The sequence below is a fragment of the Botryllus schlosseri genome, chromosome 5 (genome assembly GCF_051294905.1).
Source record: "Botryllus schlosseri isolate E-star chromosome 5, Bs_hap1, whole genome shotgun sequence".
NCBI classification, from domain to species: Eukaryota; Metazoa; Chordata; class Ascidiacea; order Stolidobranchia; family Styelidae; genus Botryllus; species Botryllus schlosseri.
Window position 1 is genome coordinate 22,826,463 of NC_137240.1, and position 18,767 is coordinate 22,845,229.

Consider the following 18,767-nt stretch of genomic DNA (forward strand, 5'->3'; position numbering starts at 1 on the left):
TACACTTCTACTTGAAGAGTTTTTTAGGCAAAACTACTTACTTTCGACAGTTCGGATTTTGAAAAAATAAAAAGTAGTTTTGTGATGAGTCGCGTTCATAACATCGTAATTTTCCTCAGTCCTAACAGTGTCTGACCCCATTTTCTAAAATATCAGGACTGATAGACGAAATACCAATCATGGGGTGACTTTAGTATTATTTGAAGTTGCAATGGAATTAGGGTCCTGGGCGTCTGGGTCTCGAGTCATATGACTTGGTCCGAGTCATGCGTAATGACTCGAGTACAAGTCGAGTCAATACACGTATTGACTCAAGCCGAGTCGATTCATTTTCCGAAAAGGACTCGAGTCAAGTTGAGTCACTAAAAAACTCGAATCGGACTCGAGTCGAGTCATGACTCATGACCCAAGTCATTACAACCCTGGTAACCATCGCCGACGTACTGTTAGGAGTATGCGAGCCCTCATACTATAGTTGACGATTTTGTAAACACCATTGTTTCAAAACCGGATTAGCTATACATATATAGAGTAACTGGTTCTTGCTGGTACATCAGATTCATGATTGATACCTTCCTCTCAATAGTAAACGTTTTGATAACTTCCTTTCGTTCTATGCCACCATCGATCATAGGAAAAGCGCTGTGGAGAACTTTAGCAGTGGACGCGACTCGACAATCAGAGATATTTTTATCATTTCCAAGAAGTTTCCAGATTTTGGTAGTTCGTATAGAGGATCAAAACAATTGTATCGTAACTTAGACTTCAAATAAAACAAATATACAAAGTTGCTCAAAAACGAATCATCATTCGCTTGCCCACGTCACGCTGAGTTCACACTTGCTGAAACGGTGATACACAATTGACGACCAACTGGAGCTGGACTGTCGCGAGCAATAAGCATTATTATCCACGTTCATTGGATTACGCCCGAACAAATAGGCTCAAAAGCGGTACTTAGCGATGTATTATTGTGTCATGGTATCCTATATTGTAAGGATGCTACGACCCAGTGTAAAGTTTTGCTTAGTGTCAACACGAGCCTTTAAAGGACATGTCTAAATGTGCACAATACTTAATGGAAAACAGTAGTAGCCTATTTGACGACACAATCACATATCAATGTCATTGTGGCGTTCCAAAATTTGATGACGCCACAACGACTTGGTGCAAAATCTAGATGAGACATATGGGTTTTGGAAAGTCTCTCGACCACATTACTATAAGAATAAGTTTTAGTTTGATAAAGATTTTATACTTCGATAGATTTAGTTAAATATACATCATGTCCTTAAACTCGTTTGCCTGTATTAACAAGAAGCCGGATTGACGTTTCTGAAATTTAAGCTATATTTTAAACTTCTTGTTTGATTGTGGTATCATTGGAAAGCGTCCTTTGCCTTCCTCTCGACACCGCAGTTTGTTGATGATATAGGTCAACGAATCATTAACCACAGCATACGCTCGGTGACATAAACAGAACATGGTATTTATAACTTTCTGAGTCGCGACGATATGACCGGAGCAAAACGTCCTATAGCATCTCGTTGATAAAATTGCATTCGGTCTCACATCCATTCTCAAGCTGCAAGAACCCCTTATGATTTGCACCTAGATTAACTAGGGAATCTTAGTAGCCCAGGGCAATGCTGCACCATGGCACTAAGCTTCACATACATCAGAAGTACCTTCGGTAGATCTACAATCTACATGGTGTCCCTCACTCTTGTTTCCGTGCCAAGCATGCGACAGCGGCAGAAGCGAGTCTTTTTCTTCTTCACAATAAGAATAGTGCAGAATTTTGAGTAAAATTGGCCAAATCAGTACAACATTTTATTATAAGATTTATCCCAGTTCTACGTAGAATTCCCTTTATATCTGCCCCCATAATACAAGAAATTTTGATCACACATTTGATTACTGGTTTATTCTGTTTCAATCAAAAGGTTAATAGTGTGGAACATATCAAGGTTCGTTTGCAAACGAGAACCTCTAAATCAGTGGTTCTCAGCCGGGGGTCCGCGAAGCATTTTCAGGGGGTCCGCGAAGCCTCTAAATGTGCAAAATGATTATTAACCTAATTTTTATTTTATTTATTTTAGCGGAATCACGAGACAGTTTGTGGCTCATTACGGCTAAAAATTCGTGACTCGCATCAACAGAATGGCCGTCTTGGATGAAATATTCTACTGTGAAAACTCATTTTAATTGCCAATATCCTACTGATACAAACATATTGATTTTTGGAGATGTTTTGTCGGGGATTGTGGAAAAATAGATTTTGGAGTAGTAAGGTCGAGAACGGTGACAGGTGACTTCGAAATGTTTTCAAAAATCCATTTTCACCTTAGATATACATAACCGCTAAACCATAATAACTTCAAGAGGAGCTGCGAGATAGAAAAGACTAGGCTGGACGTTACATGTTCGTTAAAAAATCTGTTTCCCCATTTTGGTGCTATTACCATTTATGTTGCGACCATACTTAAAGGTATCATTGAAAGCGTTTCCCGTTATTATTACATTCGCCACCACCTATCTTTGTGTAATTGTGAAATTTCAAGACATGACCACGTATTAAAAAAATGCAGCTGGCTTTGAAATAATATAACTCCACCCAATTTCTACATAAATAGTATGATGTTATTATCAAGAAAAGTCATTTTGTTGCTGTTTAAACAGCCTGTACAGTTATCTTTGCACAGGAAAGATGACGGTTGCACGATAATAGGGCTAAATTTGAAGAAAAAAAAACGTGGGGGTCCGCGAGGGTCCACAGGGGGTCCGCGGAGACAAAAAGGTTGAGAACCACTGCTCTAAATTATCAAATACTATACAGCAGCGATATCAAATAGTGATGTGGGAAAAATATACGCGACTAATCCTTAAAAAGAAGGACTTTGCTAATGACAACCGAGTGGTTGTGGCGTAGGTAGACTCGAAATATTGGTGCTGGGAGTTTATCAATGGCACCTCAATATTCTCTCTCGTTGAGTTTGTAGTTGGTATCCTCTTCATGAACGCTATTAGCTAACACCAACACAGGAAAGAACAAAATCCCATTACATGTGAAAATCTAAATCGATTATCACCGAAAGTAATACGTTGCAATGTTTGAATGTAACCAGGCTGTTACCTCGCCAATATCATTCAGTTTGGTTCATTTTCTGTTGGTAGCATAACGTACTCGACGTCGCTACAATCATCTCCGGCGATGGTAGGAGTTCCAGCAGGCATAGGCGCAAGCGACAGTTCCTTGTCTGTTGCGTTGTCGCAAAATGCCGAATCTGTGCTCGGATTCCTGCTTCTGTCATCAGTTGCCAGTTCGCATTCTACCGCCATTGCAGCTTGAATGCCGTCATCCAGAGTGGTTGCAGACCACTCTTCCATTACAGGATCAAAATTCTGATTGATACTATTCTGCGATCGGACCTCTCTAGATAAGCAAACTTCTGATACATATCCCATGCTTTCATTATCTGGTAAAGCGTCGGAAGAAGACGAGACAGATTCGGAATGCTTCTGAAAGTCCGGGAAATCCCTTCCAGCAGTCACAGAATTAGAATCCATCTTTTCACACCCGTCCAAATTACTTTCAAACTGCACCAGTGGCTTTATCATCGACAGGTACTCGGAGTTCCAAACGACTTCATCGGCGGCATCACACAGTCGGGAGTTGATAACATGTTTCTGCAAATAAAAAGAATTCGTAAACCTGTCGAATCGACGAAACTCGACGTAAATACTAGAGTTTCCAAAATTGCTGAAATTTCAATGTTGCTTGACTCGACTTCTAGCGGCTGGAACTGAGCGACATCTAGTGTACAACGTTTTTAAGACGATTTAACAAGTGAACCGATGGAATTTTGAAAAAAAGAGGTTTTCAACACCCCTAATGGTCACATATCTCGGTACTGAATCCGCTGAACTCGGAAAAATTCAAAATTTAAATAGAGTTTTAACATTAACTACAAGAACACTCATTTAGACTTAGTTGTTCTATAGAATGTAAACATGGAATGGCAACGACCGATTTTGCAGCTTCGTTCCGCTTCGCTGAAGCTTTACTCAGACTTATTTTAGGGCAGCTGCTGTAGAATTTCTGGCAATCCAAAAGTTGTCTTGCAGAGCTCAGAATTTACTGAATCTGGTCTTGATCGAAAGCTACTGTCGCACTGATTCCGAAAATATCAATCAAAATATGGTCAGGCTCCGTACTTAGATGAAAAATCACCCTCAACATCTAAAATCTGGATTGTTCAGAACAATCGGATGACCGCAAAACAATGACCATAACAATGACCCTTTGCGGCGCTTCGATTGTTCGGACAATGCCGATAATTAGACTTGGAGGGCGAATTCTAAGTGGTTCAGTGCCTGATCATATTTTCATTTACATTTTCGGAGTCAGTGTGACAGTAGCTTTCGATGAAGACCAAATTCAGTTAATTCTGAGCTCTGGAAGACAACTTCTGGATTGCCAGAAATCCTACAGCAGCTGCCATAAAATAAGTCTGAGTAAAGCTTCAGCGAAGCGGAACGAAGCTGCAAAATCGGTCGTTGTTATTCCATGTTTACATTCTATAGTTGTACAATCTCCTCTGTCCTGAACATGGAGGGTAAGAAACCAGCAAGATTGATAGGTAATGTAAAGTAAGAGTAGTTGATCGATTCTTTTGCTTACGGTACTGTTCGGCAATTCCGGCTTTTTGTTTTTTATCGCTCTCCATTGATGTCGCAGAAACATGATTACTACCGCCAGCAATAAAATAACTCCTGTTGCTATTATGGCCGTCATGCTGGTCATATCAGAAGATGGAGATGTATTGGATCCTTCTGTAGTTGTACGGGTTTGCTTTGCATCACTGCATGTAGATTCTTCACAAACCTGTCAATGGCATTAAATAGCGAGTGGAAATTGTAAACTTACGAGATAGACTCACTCAAGGTTGCAAAGAGACTATACTATACACGAATTAAAGATACAATGGTTGTCGAACTTTTTCTGAAAGAATTGGTGAATCATTTGTTTCTGTCAAATCTATTTTATTATTGCAATCGAGATGAATTATGCTACATCGAAATTTCAAGTCGACTATCAAGCATACAATTCAACGACGATACTATCTCGATATCATCTATCTCACCCATAGCAACCGGGGTGTCGATTTTAGTGAATCGTAACTTTGAACCGTCGGAATGTGCCGGACCTTGGTGCACCATCGATACATAATATACACAAAAATGTTGACTAATAAGCTGGGCATAAATATAAATAATAATAATGAATTTTAATTAATGTCGAAACTTCAGCGGATCCCTATATACAACTTCATATCCAGATGTGATGGGTGTGCAACTGTGCATTGTATAATGTAGCCTAATACACGGTCGCACATAATTTGAACATTACGCTTGTGTTATGGCGAGGCCGTTTAGCATAAAGTCCCCATTTTTAGAGGATGTGTTGACCTTCATTTATCGGTAACAATTTAGTCACAAATTGAGTGGAGCAGAGGGTGTTGATCTACTATCTCTTCATTGGTAAAATGAAGTCGCAATTAGGGCAGAGTATGATTGTATAGAGTAGGCCTACTAGAACCTCTGTATATCAGGAGGCGCGTGGGCGACAACTTCCTAGACATGACCCTCCTCGTCGAGCTTTGAAGTATAATAAATATGGTAAGCCTCTTTTCAGTAGCAGTACACCTTTAAGAATCTCCAACGGCGAGACCAATCAATCAATTTTGGAACAGGACCACTCAAACGATCGTGACTACATGAAGGTAAATCCCGCAAGGTGCGAATTTACGTCCGACTATATCGAATATATCGATTTGTTGAAATATTATTCAAAGTTATTATATCGGTATTTTGGTTATTTTCGTGTTATTGACCCGTTTTTTCAGCCTACTTGAGCTTAGATTAAGCATACCAGATCAAGCTACAGAGAAAACGCCTTTAAAGTGGTTTCTCAGCGGGTACGACAAGCTTTTCCTGTGGGCCACATTTGGCCCACATGGAACAAGTTGCATGCTCCTGGTGAAACCTATGGCTGGAATACTTTTGCTATATTTAGGTTGCACCATTGCTTACAGAGATACTGTTATCGAAAGTAAAGTTTGTACGGTGCACTTCTTAAGTAATTAGTGGTTAAGAAAATATGGGTTTCGTGTTGTACGGGCAGTTTGAATCCGTCTACTAAATCCCTCTCTACCAAACATGGCACGGTACGGACTGTAGCTGGTTTCAATCTGTTGTGAGGCACAGTCCACCGGGCTTCATCAGTATCATGATGTTTGAGTCGAGCTGGTATAATCTACCGACTCGGGGGCACAAGATATTTACAAACCGTTGTCTGTTTGCTTTTCTTCTTGCCGCCAAAAGTGATCTGAAAACTCGCTTCGACGCAAATCGTTGAACTGACATTGCTAACCGATTTTTCCATTACAATTGATTCGTCCCCCTTCTGCAAGATATTGTAGTGTATAAATAATCGCCTAAAGCCTGGTTAGTTACTACTGTCGTGGTTGAGCGATGAACGGTCATCCACCGACAGATTAGGCCTACATGATGCTGAACAAACTGCACTGAGGAAATACAATGAATTTTAGGACCATTTCCACAAAATTAAAGTAGTCGCGGCTCCTTGAGTAAATCATTCAAACATCGTAGATGACAACATTTTTTTTTATCATGGTAAGTGAGAACGATTTTAGGGTAAATCGGGGGCGATGAGCTCGAAAATGGCATTGGTTTATGTAGATTGGCTCTAATTTTCAAGATATCATTGAATTTGGACATTTTAAGTTTTATTTCATTCAAACTAGGTTACATTTTATCCTACCAGCCTATATTAAATGTTTTAGTAAGTCCGTCTGTACTGAAACCACGAGAATGTGAGAAATGTAAAACACAATTAGATCGGCGGAACAAAACTGCTGCATAAATCACAAAAATACCCCATTTATTTGCATTTTCATAGGATTCTCCTAATATATTGTAATTTGTGACAATAAGCTTCCTATACCGATCAATGTGCTTGAGGTGAACAGCAGATAGCAGTAATTCGGTAGAAACAAACGAAGTATGCCTGAGCCTACAAAAAGACAACAATTTGTAAACACAAACGAAATAAACAACCAATCAATATTTTTGTTTACCAATGAGTATTCAAATCTTCTCATAGAAATAAATAAATATTGCGATGTGCAATAATGAATTTCTTAGATGCAACTCCTGTTATTAACTAAAATTAGTTTGAAGTCATCTGGAGGAAAGTCCTCTTGTACGACTTTGATGGGGACAGATTCGCAATAGGCAGCTGGCAGTAATCAGTCATAATGTAAGCATCCCAACTATCTTGATATTTCTCTTCCATTTATTTGATTTATAGGAGAAACCTTCCACCTTTTTCCTCACTCATATTTCCCGGGTTTTTGGGGAAGCGATGATACTAAACATTTATGCTCATGCTTATCCTTGATCCAAGAACTTTCGTGAACATCACCTCCACGTTATCCCTATTGTTTCTTTTTTGTCGTCTTAACACAAGTCAAGACCCTCATTGTTTAGCTGATCGCGGGTAAAAGGTGTTGGTACACCCACTGGCGTAGCAGCATGTGCTGCCGCCCCTGGCTCTCGCTTAAAATGCCGCCCCCCTAAGTAGACCGCAGCAAATTTCGACATAGATTCATGTTCAAGCAATCTTGCAAATAATTACAAATATTATGACGCGTCTCAGCCTCATCGTCTCAACGTTAATAAGGCCAAAAATAATAGAGACAAGAAATAGCGAACGAATGTATTGTGCAAATAGAAAATCAACAGCCACCTCAAAGCAAAATCCGCGATAATATCCTCCAATTCAAGTTTTTGAAAGTAGTCTCTTTCTATAGACAGAATGCATAAAGCTGATAACCGATCATCATTCATGGTAGAACGTAAATAAGACTTAATCAGTTTGAGCTCTGAGAAGCTCCTCACACAGCTCGCAATTGGAACACCAATGGTCAGATAAAGTTTCAGACACGAGCATAAACATGGTGTCGAATCAAGTAGCTTTGCATTAACTAACCACTGTAAAACACCAAAAACTGTTGCATTACGATCAAACGTGGTTTCACTGCTCCGCACCAGCCTCTTGACCCTTTTAAAATTTCAAGTTGAACAACTTCATATGATCAGGGCCGTAACAGCACTTCGTCAGCCCCCCCAAAAACGTTGGTCTTGGGCCCCCCATAGGTTGATAAACCGAACCCCAGACCCCATCACCATTTTGCTATTTAACACTGCTCATCTTCTTCGTTGTGGCTCCGTTTAGTGGGACAGCAATTCTCGTCTAGACGCGCGAAGCGCGAAAAATTCCAGTAATTCATGATTGAATCGGGTAATATGATCGGGAATTGAATATATATTGCTATCAATTTTTATCTTCTCTCCGCTCATGTTATCAAATTTACCGGTAGAGCTACGGGCGAGAGGTATTTGAACAGGTAGGACCCCTAAACAATTATTAAACATCTTCGGGCGTATACCCGTTGGCAGGAACGAAGCAGCACTTCGTCAGGGACATGCACCCAAAAGAAAATTCAGACATGGGATTCCATAGGGTGATAAACCGACCCCCCCCCATTACGTTGTTCGTTTTTGCCACCAAATTAGTAGCACTGTTTACCGAGCCAGCGCCATGCGCGAAAATATTCGATAATTTATGATAAAATCGGTCAATAAGATCGGGAATTGCATATATATTGCTATCAATTTCTTGCCCTCTCTGCTCACGTTATCAGATTTACCGGTGGAGCTGAGTGAGGTGTCTTGGAAACTGTAGGGCCCTTAAATAATAACTGAACATCTTCGGACGGGCGGACCCGTTGGTATGACTTCGTTACATTATGTTATTTCGTGACCTCCCGTCTGCTATATAAAAAAATATAGAATCGGCCAAGCGTACTGAACTAAAATGTCAATGGACAATAAACCTATATGTATTTTGTATATAGAACGAAGTTTTCGGTCAGCGTAAGTGAAGTCCTTTTCGTCCAAGGTTTTCGCGCTGCCGATCGTGCTGGCACACACTTCTTGGAGTCGCATGTAATATGCCCTAAATCGTTATGTGTCTTGGTGTGTCGTGGCGCGGTAATGTCCAACGCCAATATGTCCATATCTATAAATCTTGCGTGTTTTTTCTTGGGGGAAGAGCACCAAATAAACAAGATATTTGGCAACATGAAATCGCGCCAAGCGCGAAATTTTTTTGAAAAAGTGGCATGAATTTTTAAAAAAATACTCTATAATTTATGCTAATTCACGAAATAATTTTGGGCCCCCTTCGAGCTCGCCCCCCCCCAATTGGGGTTTTGGGGTGCGGCAGTTACGGTCCTGCATATGATAATATCTTAATTTGTTTTCGTCCTACAGTCCCCATATTGGTTTGTACGAAAAGCTGGCAATCTTCTGATTTATATGATCCCTAATTCGAAGGTATAGGGCATGGCAATTTTCGCAGCTAACTCCAAAAAGTCCACCTCGTCGTCATAAGTGCTTCTAAAAGCGGTGGGGAAAAAATTGTGACTTTCGCTTTGCAGCAGCGCGTGGGAATCAAAAATCCAAACATATCAATTAAGTGGTGTATGCCGGTAAACCTAGTTTCAGCTTCAAGTTTAAATCTGTCCAAAGCTTGAAACATGCTTAGTCTAACTTCTTCAACAACACCGAGGCCAGCATTTTCTGATTGTTCGCCACGCATTCACCTTTTTCTGCGAACTCTCCGAACAATCGGCTTTGACGGCTATTTCAGAGTGGTTCCATCGCTATGTTAACATATTAATTCGTGTTTTCGGAATCAGTGCGACACTAACTTTCGATTGAGACCTGTTTGATTAAATTTGAGCTCACGGGACGCCAGCTATAAGACTACCAATTGCGCTTTTTTCAGCCGGCTGTACACTGTGCCGAGCGAGATAGTGAAATGGTGACGCGTCCGGCTTCTTGATTTATAGGTCGTGGGTTCGATCTCCGGCCGGTTCAGACCAAAGACTCGAAAACTGGTATACGCGGGTATCTCGCTAGGCGCTCAGCAATCACGGATAGCATGGAGGAGAAAAGAAACGGGGGTGCAGACTAGATGACCTTACTATAAAGTCCGTATCGCATCTTCGTCGTCAAAGCATCTCGATGGTGCAGGCGAAAAAGGTTACCATCTTCCTCTCTCTCTCTCACACACTGTGCAGCCTCATTTTGCCGCCCCCTAGGAGCCTGCCGCCCCTGGCGCAGAGCCAGAACCGCCAGGTGGCTGCTACGCCACTGGGTACACCCTGTATTCGTAATAATGTTGAGGAGTCGGTGTTAATGGATTTTATACAGCATATACTATTGCCATATAGCCCACATCTTCCCATACATCTTAAATCGTAGCATCATTCGAAATTAGATCTGGCAGGGATGTAAAGCTGTAACTGGAATTTCAGGGGAGTGGGTAATTGGCTGTAAAGCAGAGTCAATGTATAGGAAGTGGTATTACTTCCTGTTTTTGTTCGAATGTTAATCTCATTCATATAAAAATATCAATCATCATGGTGACTTTTTGGCTCGCACAAAACTACGGGGATTACAAATTGAATCATTTAGTTAGACTTTACCTTGAGTCCATAAGCGCGAAGTTTCAGCCTTATGCTGGCGTACCGTTTGCGGTGTCCGGCGTTTATCTTGATCTCACAACGTCAGATCAAAGTACTCCATGTAAGTGCACTTAGTGACATTTCACATATTGAATCGTTTCATGTTCAACGTGTTCTCGTAACATATGTAGCAAAACAAATCTAGGTCATTACGACACTTTCTCTGTCTAGCTATCGCTCAATTTTTAACATACTTATTAAAACACTCTTGAATTGAAATTTCTGATAATAATAGCAAGGGACAGTATCTAAAGCGTCGGAAAGCGTGTTAAATCTGACCCCACCAATCATCGGTGATGAGATAAGTGGTATTTGACTCTTTCCGTAGCTTAAATGAGGGGGGTGTTAATTGACGTGATCTGTGGGAAAAATAGTCTCTAAATGATAATCTTCAAGATACATATAACTATTGCTTTATCAGTGCACTACAACGCACATGTTAGTACTACATGTGAGATGATATAAACTAATCTAAACCCATATTCACCTCCGCAAACGCGAGTTAACCTATATTACCCACAAACATTCTACTTTTCTGGCATATGCAGGAAGAGGCAATATCTTAAAAAAGAGAGCCAACTCGGCAAAAGTAATGCCACTTTCGGACTCAGCGCCCCTGATATACCTCTAATTCGATCTCACATATCATGATTTTTGAAAAAATATTTTTTGTTGCCCTGTGTGGTAGGTACCAACCAATCGTATTTAATTATTGCCTCGACTCCGTATCCAAGCAGCAATACACAAAGGCTATGAGATGATGGAGTCGGATCGATCTCTGATATACAAACAACAGGACATGGGACATTGTAATCCGCGCACGGTCCGCACTAATTTACTGCAGGCATCTCATGCATAAATATATTGAATACTCACTTCGTGCTTCTTTACTACCTGAAAATGACAAAATATATCTTAGATATGATTCAGAGGTGGGCAGACCTGCTTCATGCGCGAGCCGCATATCAAAAATCTTAGCTTTAAATGAGCTACAACACAAAAATCAAAAAGTACGAATTACTGACGTCACAATGAAATGCAGGCTACCGAATGAAGTTTATCATTGTGTAGTGCGGGGGTCGGCAACCCCCGGCACGCGAAATGATTTTCCATGGCATGCTAAACGATTTGACGCACACGGCATATTATAACCGTGTAACCTGCCTAAGTGTTGGAGTTTCATGTAGGCTCCTCCTCGCCATCTTATCCGCGTAAGCGGTGTCTTACAAAAAGCCTAGAAGTGGGCCGGGCTACAAGTCGGCGGATACGGAATCAAAAAGAAGGAATATCGGACTGGTGTAAATGACCAAAGTAGTCGACAAACAACCATGAATACCACAGACAACAGCAACAACAACCATGTATTTGCAAAATAATGAACAGAAGTTATTAAAATCTACATGCTCGTAGGCGATGCAAAAGTGTTTCGTAAATTTTATTGATCTTGATTGCGCGATTTACTGGAGCCTGGTTCTTTGATTATGATGTGGGATTCCAAAATATATATGGAGAGAATATTATTAAAAATATATTCATAATATACAGAATGAGTCCAACCGTCTTAGCAATTATGAAAGAACGGCAACTTATTATCGTATGAAGCCGTTTGGATGCTTTGGTCTAGGAGTGTGCACTGTGTAGCCTGCGGGAGCGCGACTATTATATGAATCGGCATTTCGGCGTTGCGCATTTTCACGACACGACCTCGGCATAACGTTTCGAGCAACATGCAACCATGCGATTCTGTGTGGTTTGTGCGCGGCCTAAATTATTGGCGGCGATAACACCTTGAAATGAAATAACCGCCGCATGTCGGCCAAAACGTTCGAGATTGATATGTCCACTATTCACTAGTTCAGACGCCAAAATGACCGACGCCGAATAGTCCAGCGCCCGCAGCTTTACGCGCACGAATCAGATGAGACCAGCCGAGGGAAATAATGAACCCCGTGACCATTTCGGAATCGGTATTTGAAATCGCGTTCGTGTCACGAAGGGAGATGTAGGGCCGTATGCGCCAATATGTTTTGAACCTAAACTGGAGCTCAAACAGGGGTTCAGGATATATTTCCAAAACACCATCGTCGAAACGTCAATAATCTAGCGTTCACTCGCGCCGAATTTGATCGAAAAGTAAACAACCGCAAGAGGTTGTAGTTCAGTGCTTGGCTTGGTTGTCGCTGATCGTGGTCTTCTGTTTCTCGCGACTGGTTGACTGTCTTTTTGGTTCATGTTGAAGACGTAGGTGCACTAATTTCTATCTTTCGGTAAATTAGCAGACTTTCTAAGCTGTAGAAATAGATTTTATATGTTTACAAACCCAGAACTAGAGTTTCACCAATGGGAGGCCGAATGGCTTACAGTTTACTGTTAGTTGATCGGTATACCGAATTTGATCGGTATACCGGTATTAGCGAGTATAGTGGTGAACCAGGAAATCCACATGACTGCTTCAAGGTACCGCTAATGAAGATGCGATATTCTTGACTTGCGCCTTGTAGGTTTGAATAAAAGACTGTCGGGTCAAAAATAAATGAAAATATTGACCAAGTCTGACGTCTGTATACACTATACAGTGTACAGTTTTTGAAGTACCCTGCGGGGTGCAATGGAGGAGGCGTTTTTCCTATAAAGTTTGATATATTTCACCAGCATTGAAGCTCTGCCAGTACAGCCGATATTACAGTAGATTGTCATCATAGCCCAAATGACCGGGTTGGAATCTCGGTACATTTAGCGTAATATATTTGGTGCGCCAAGACGGATTTCAGCGTCACACCTGTGTGTGTGGAATCTTTGATGTGCACGAAACACCAATTCCATATTGGCGAAATGGAAAGCACGTAGCTGCCAGCTGCCAATGTCACGGCATGTCATGAATTGCTGAATCCTCGTTTATGTAACTGTTTTCAGTTTAGTATGAAGTATGAGCACTGAGCAGTGGCGTAGCAGCCATTTGGCGGTTCTGGCTCTGCGGCAGGCTCCAAGGGGGCGTCAAAATGAGGCTGCACAGTCTACTGTACACCGCCGGCTAAAAGCAGCGTAATTGGTAGTCCTATAGCTGTCGCCCCATGAGCTAAAATTTAAGCAAACTTGTCTCAACCGAAAGCTAGTGTCATGCTGATTCCGAAATCCGAATATGTTAACATGGCAATGGAACCACTCCAAAATAGCCGTCAAGGCCGATTGTTCCCAACAATCGGAGTGCCGCAACACAACACAATGACCAATTGACCATGATAATGGAAATTATATCGAGCGATTATTCGGAAAAATGCCGATTTTCAAACCAGCATTTAAATTCTATTTCCGGAATCAGGGCAACGATAGCTTTCGACTAGGATCAGTATTGTTGAATTTGAGCGCTCGGAGGGTCTGGCCAACTATAGGATGACCATTGACCAATTACCATGGCCAATTATGCTGCTTTTAGCTGTCTCATCAGTAGGCTTGTCCGGGTATTCAAGTGTGACAACTAAGTTGCCCAATGCCCATCTATCCGTAGGTTAGTGATCTATATATAGGCCTACTCTGTGTTACGATTTGGTACAGCAGACCGAGATAGCTGTGAAGGTAAACGGGTAAACCGGTCTTAACCTGGTAATAATTGTCAGATTGACAGATTGTGCTTAAATTTATACAAGTGTTAATTAAGAGTCGAAAATGAAATACATTCGTTCGCTATTTCTTGTCTTTATTATTTTTGGCCTTATTAACGTTGAGATGCGGCATATTATTTGTAATAATTTTTATTGAAAACATTGCTTGAACATGAATCCATGTCGAAATTTGCTGCGGTCTACTCAAGGACCGTAACTGCCGCAACCCAAACCCCCCAATTGGAGGGGGGCGAGCTCGAAGGGGCCCAAAATTATTTCGTGAATTAGTATAAACTATAGAGTATTTTTTGAATATTTATGCAACTATCTCAAGTAGACAAATATTTTGATTATTGGGTACTCTTCCCCCAAGAAGAAATACGCAGGACTTTTAGAAATGGGCCCATCGCCTTTGGCCATTACCGCGCCATGGCGCACCAAGACATATAAAGTTTTAGGTCATGTAACATGCAACTCCAAGAAGTGCGCCAGAACGATCGGCAGCGAGAAAACCTTGGCCGAAAATGACTGCCTTTATGCTTACCGAAAACTTCGTTATATAGGCCTATACAAAATACATATAGGTTTAATTGTCCATAGGCGCTTAAATGACTGGCGCCGAATGTTCCTGTCTTGGCAATCTGAACCTCACAAGACAGATACCATCCCGCGCGGAAAAATTATAAGCCAGTGAAGAAATACCAATTTGAAATCGTGTGATCTTTTAGTTTAAAGCTGACTCAGGAACGGACATCCAATGTAGACGAAAAGTAGCGATAAAGAGAGAATAGCGTGAGGGGTTCTGGGGGGCCCCAGAAGTTCGGTTTATCACATATGGGGGGAGGGGGGCTGACGAAGTGCTGTTACCGTCCTGGGTCTATTTAGGGGGTGGCAGCACATGCTGCTACGCCAGTGAGTATGAGTACGTAATTTGGTAAAAGACAAAACTGAAAGTTGATTTGCTTGCTAGTGATGTAGGTTGTCGATTGAGTAGCAGTGTTGGGATCAAGTCACTACCTTCGAGTCACGAGTCATTTCGAGTCATTGCACATTTTGACTCGAGTCAAGTCAAGTCATTCGATTTTCGAATGTGACTCGAGTCAAGTCAAGTCACTCGATTTCTGGAGGTGACTCGAGTCAAGTCAAGTCAAGTCAAGTCACGAGTCAAGTCACAATTCAAGTCAAGTTGCCTTTTCAAAGTATGAGGCATGATTACGTCATTGTCTTTTGCCAGCTATCTGAAATACAGATTAAGTGGTCATTGTTTCTGAACTGATGAACGAATATAAAGTTGAATATACACGCGAGAAAGAATCGATAACATATACGTAGAACTGCTTAACTACGTAAGTAATTGCATAGCCTCAGTTTATAGTTACCAGCCAAAGTAGAGAAACGAATTGATAAGATGCAATACACCACCCGTTTACAAATTGATATGATACAATTCGAGCCTTCGCCAAAGGTTGAGGAATATATAAGCTCTATTCGAATTCAATTTCATTAAAACAAGAGGTTTGGTTAAGGTAAGAACAGAGAACAGAAATATACATTTTGCTTTCACATTACTTTACTTCTAATTTAAGACAACGTAGGCTATAAGCTTCGATTACATCGTTTGCGGTCAATGTATTTGTGAGAGAACAATGGAGGCTCAGTAAAACGCACGGTTATTGAATGATTGGTCGCTCTCATGGGTTACACCAGCGTTTCGCGAACAATCCGACCATATGCAAGACGCAGTGATTTTTATCGACACCGATTACTTGATGACTTGAAATTGACTCGTGAATTTTGCTCCGAGTCACGAGTCAATCCACATTTCTGATGCGCCGAGTCAAGTCAAGTCATACGAAAAAGGTGACTCGAGTCTGACTCGAGTCAAGTCATGACTCGAGTCATCCCAACACTGTTGAGTAGTGGAAGCAGAAGTTGTAGGGATTTGTACTAGACGTCAGGAATCGTGGTCCTGTGATTTGCGCTCGCGGTCGGCTGTAGATAGGTTGGGTTTGGAGCCGCATGTCTTGCAAATCTCTATATTATAGTAATTTTACAGGTTTTAGGTTACATGAGTGAAATATATACACGTTTTAACAACGATAAAGCGTTTCACTAATCTGGAGATTCTCGGATTAGGTCACAGTCAATGAGTACCGGCATTATCAAGTGATGTCGGCCAAGAGACCGTCCTCAAAAATGTGCTTAATATGAATGAATTGCAATAATATTATGTTGGAGGAAGACACATTTACATATATAAAAGAATCAACATGAAACTGAAGGTTATCGATTCCGATTTTGATGTACTTCGCAAAGAAGAGGGGAGTAACTATCCTGGGTCGAATGTCAATCGCTAGAGATTTGGGCTGAATATCATTACAAAGTTATCTGTCTGAGTCAAATTCCCCAAAAAGTCAAGGATTGCAAGAATAGTCTAGTGATAGGACCAAGAAATCAAGAAACCAGTCATGGAAATGTGCAAATATGACCGATTTGGAATTGTACCATGTTCGGGGAATGTAGCCTACACGCATGGACCACATTCATCTCAATTTCTACAATAGCATCAACATGCAACTGAAGGTTGTCCATTCTGATATTGAGGTACTGTGCGATGATGGACCTTGGTCCGAAAGTCAATTGCTTTAGATTTTGACTGACCGTCATTCAGAAGTTTGATGATGTGAGTCAACTCGCCAAAAATATGAATATACCATCAATCGAAATATAGGGAATGATTAGATCGTCTCTGAAAAATGCTTCGGTTGGCAGTTAGCACTATGATAAGGGATGTACAAATCTTACATATTCTATAACAAATATTCTTTTATCTCTACCAAGGTGCTTACAATAATGCTTGAAAGAATTCGGTATGTATAGCATCGTATTTTATCCTGTCTAGCAGAAAATGTTAGGTGTGCACACTGTGCAGTACTCATGATTGAATGAAAAGGTTTTTACTTGGATGAGATTGTCTTTGTAGACTATTTTCATTTCATGTTTTTGGCTATCATGATAATTTATTGTGTGATGATGAGGACCAGACCCTGGAGATTCCTATTTACTCGACAAAATTGCAAATTGAAGGATTTCAGTTTTTTTTCACAAACTGTTCAAGTATACAACATGATAATTAACAATGAAATAAGTCTGTCGATTTGTGTTACTTTATCATTTGAGAATATTGAATATATGCCGTGCAGAAATGGTAGTTGGATTGGATTGTCGGGCTATGGAGAGAACACAGTAATGGTGGAATCTCGGCAAGTTTTGCGCAATTGATTAGGAGAGCACTGATGATTCTCAAGGTGACAGTAAGGTACTCCCAAGGAATTAAGGGAGCAAGGACACTCATTCCGTTCGGGTTATATTCGAATGTGGGTAAAACAACAAAGGTGATATTCCGCACTGTGAACACACAGAACAAGTTGTGCGGGTTGAAGACAGTGGGTGAAAAGCGCTATTGAGACAGTGCGGCGTCAAATATATATTCATAAGCCAGGATATTGTAAATTTTCACCCTGTTCTTCAATTCACCTCCTGGCAGGGCATGGCCAGTAAAGCCATGACTAAACTTTAGAATTTTAAAAGCATGATGGCAAAGCTAGCAATGGTATTTGATTCGAAAATGGTTACAGAAATATAGCCGGAGTTTTGTGAATGTGCTCATCTGCTCATTGAAATAGACATCGCGCTAGCGACCGCTGAGTTCCACAAAAAACTTGTTTTGTTTACTATTCGGTCGGCCTTGAGTAGCTTTTCAGGGTGCAAATTGAGCATACATTTACTGAACGCTAGCTCGTCTCAATGATCATCAGTTCGTCTGAACGGCGTTTGAATATTGATGGTGCATCGCGAGATATTTTGAACTGATGTTTCGTTTGAATTATGTTCGAGCGAACAGACGATCAGACTTGAACGTGTTCAATGTTGGTGCAAACGGCCCATGTTCGAGCGAACAGACGATCAGACTTGAACGTGTTCAATGTTGGTGCATACGGCCCATATTCTTTTAGTTTCGTCGGGTACGTGTAAGCGATTCCAATATATCTGCAACAACGAAAACCTTTACCCCTGTACCGGGAAGCTTTGCAGACAAATCTAGTGTCAGATCAACTTTAATGAGACATCAAACCGATTTGTATGATACAGGCATGGCCATATTTTTGATCTTCAGGCCATATAATCGTAACAAAATTGATGGGCACCGATGACGGAACACATTGGACTTGGAAACGACAAAAACAACGAGAGAAGATTCACCATAGCGCGACTAGAAAAAAATGATGCAAAATTATGTACATGAAACGATAGGTATAGTGCGGTTGCGGTAGCGACCGAAATGTATGCCATTCGCGACCAATACTTTAAGAATCACTGGCATAACCGATGCCGTTGCCAGTTGCAAATAAGCGGTTGGTGGGATTCTTTGCTTGAAACGGTAACTATGACAAAATTAAAAATGTTTCGCTCGCCAGTCGGTAAA

The 18,767-nt window shown here is 41.0% G+C and overlaps 1 protein-coding gene across 3 annotated transcripts in view; it reads right to left on the reverse strand.

Moving 5' to 3' along the window:
• Positions 1 to 671: 671 nt before the first annotated feature.
• LOC145439439 (uncharacterized) overlaps positions 672 to 18,767 on the reverse strand; it is a 36,519-nt gene continuing 18,423 nt past the window's right edge. For all 3 annotated transcript variants that reach the window (XM_080316923.1, XM_080316924.1, XM_080316925.1), the window contains exons 6-9: positions 11,559 to 11,576; positions 6,353 to 6,469; positions 4,685 to 4,888; positions 672 to 3,690 (exon numbers count right to left, since the gene is read on the reverse strand). In XM_080316923.1, coding sequence (XP_080173049.1) covers positions 3,151 to 3,690; positions 4,685 to 4,888; positions 6,353 to 6,469; positions 11,559 to 11,576 — 879 coding nt within the window. In that variant the 3' untranslated portion in view covers positions 672 to 3,150. The remainder of the gene's footprint in view (positions 3,691 to 4,684; positions 4,889 to 6,352; positions 6,470 to 11,558; positions 11,577 to 18,767) is intronic.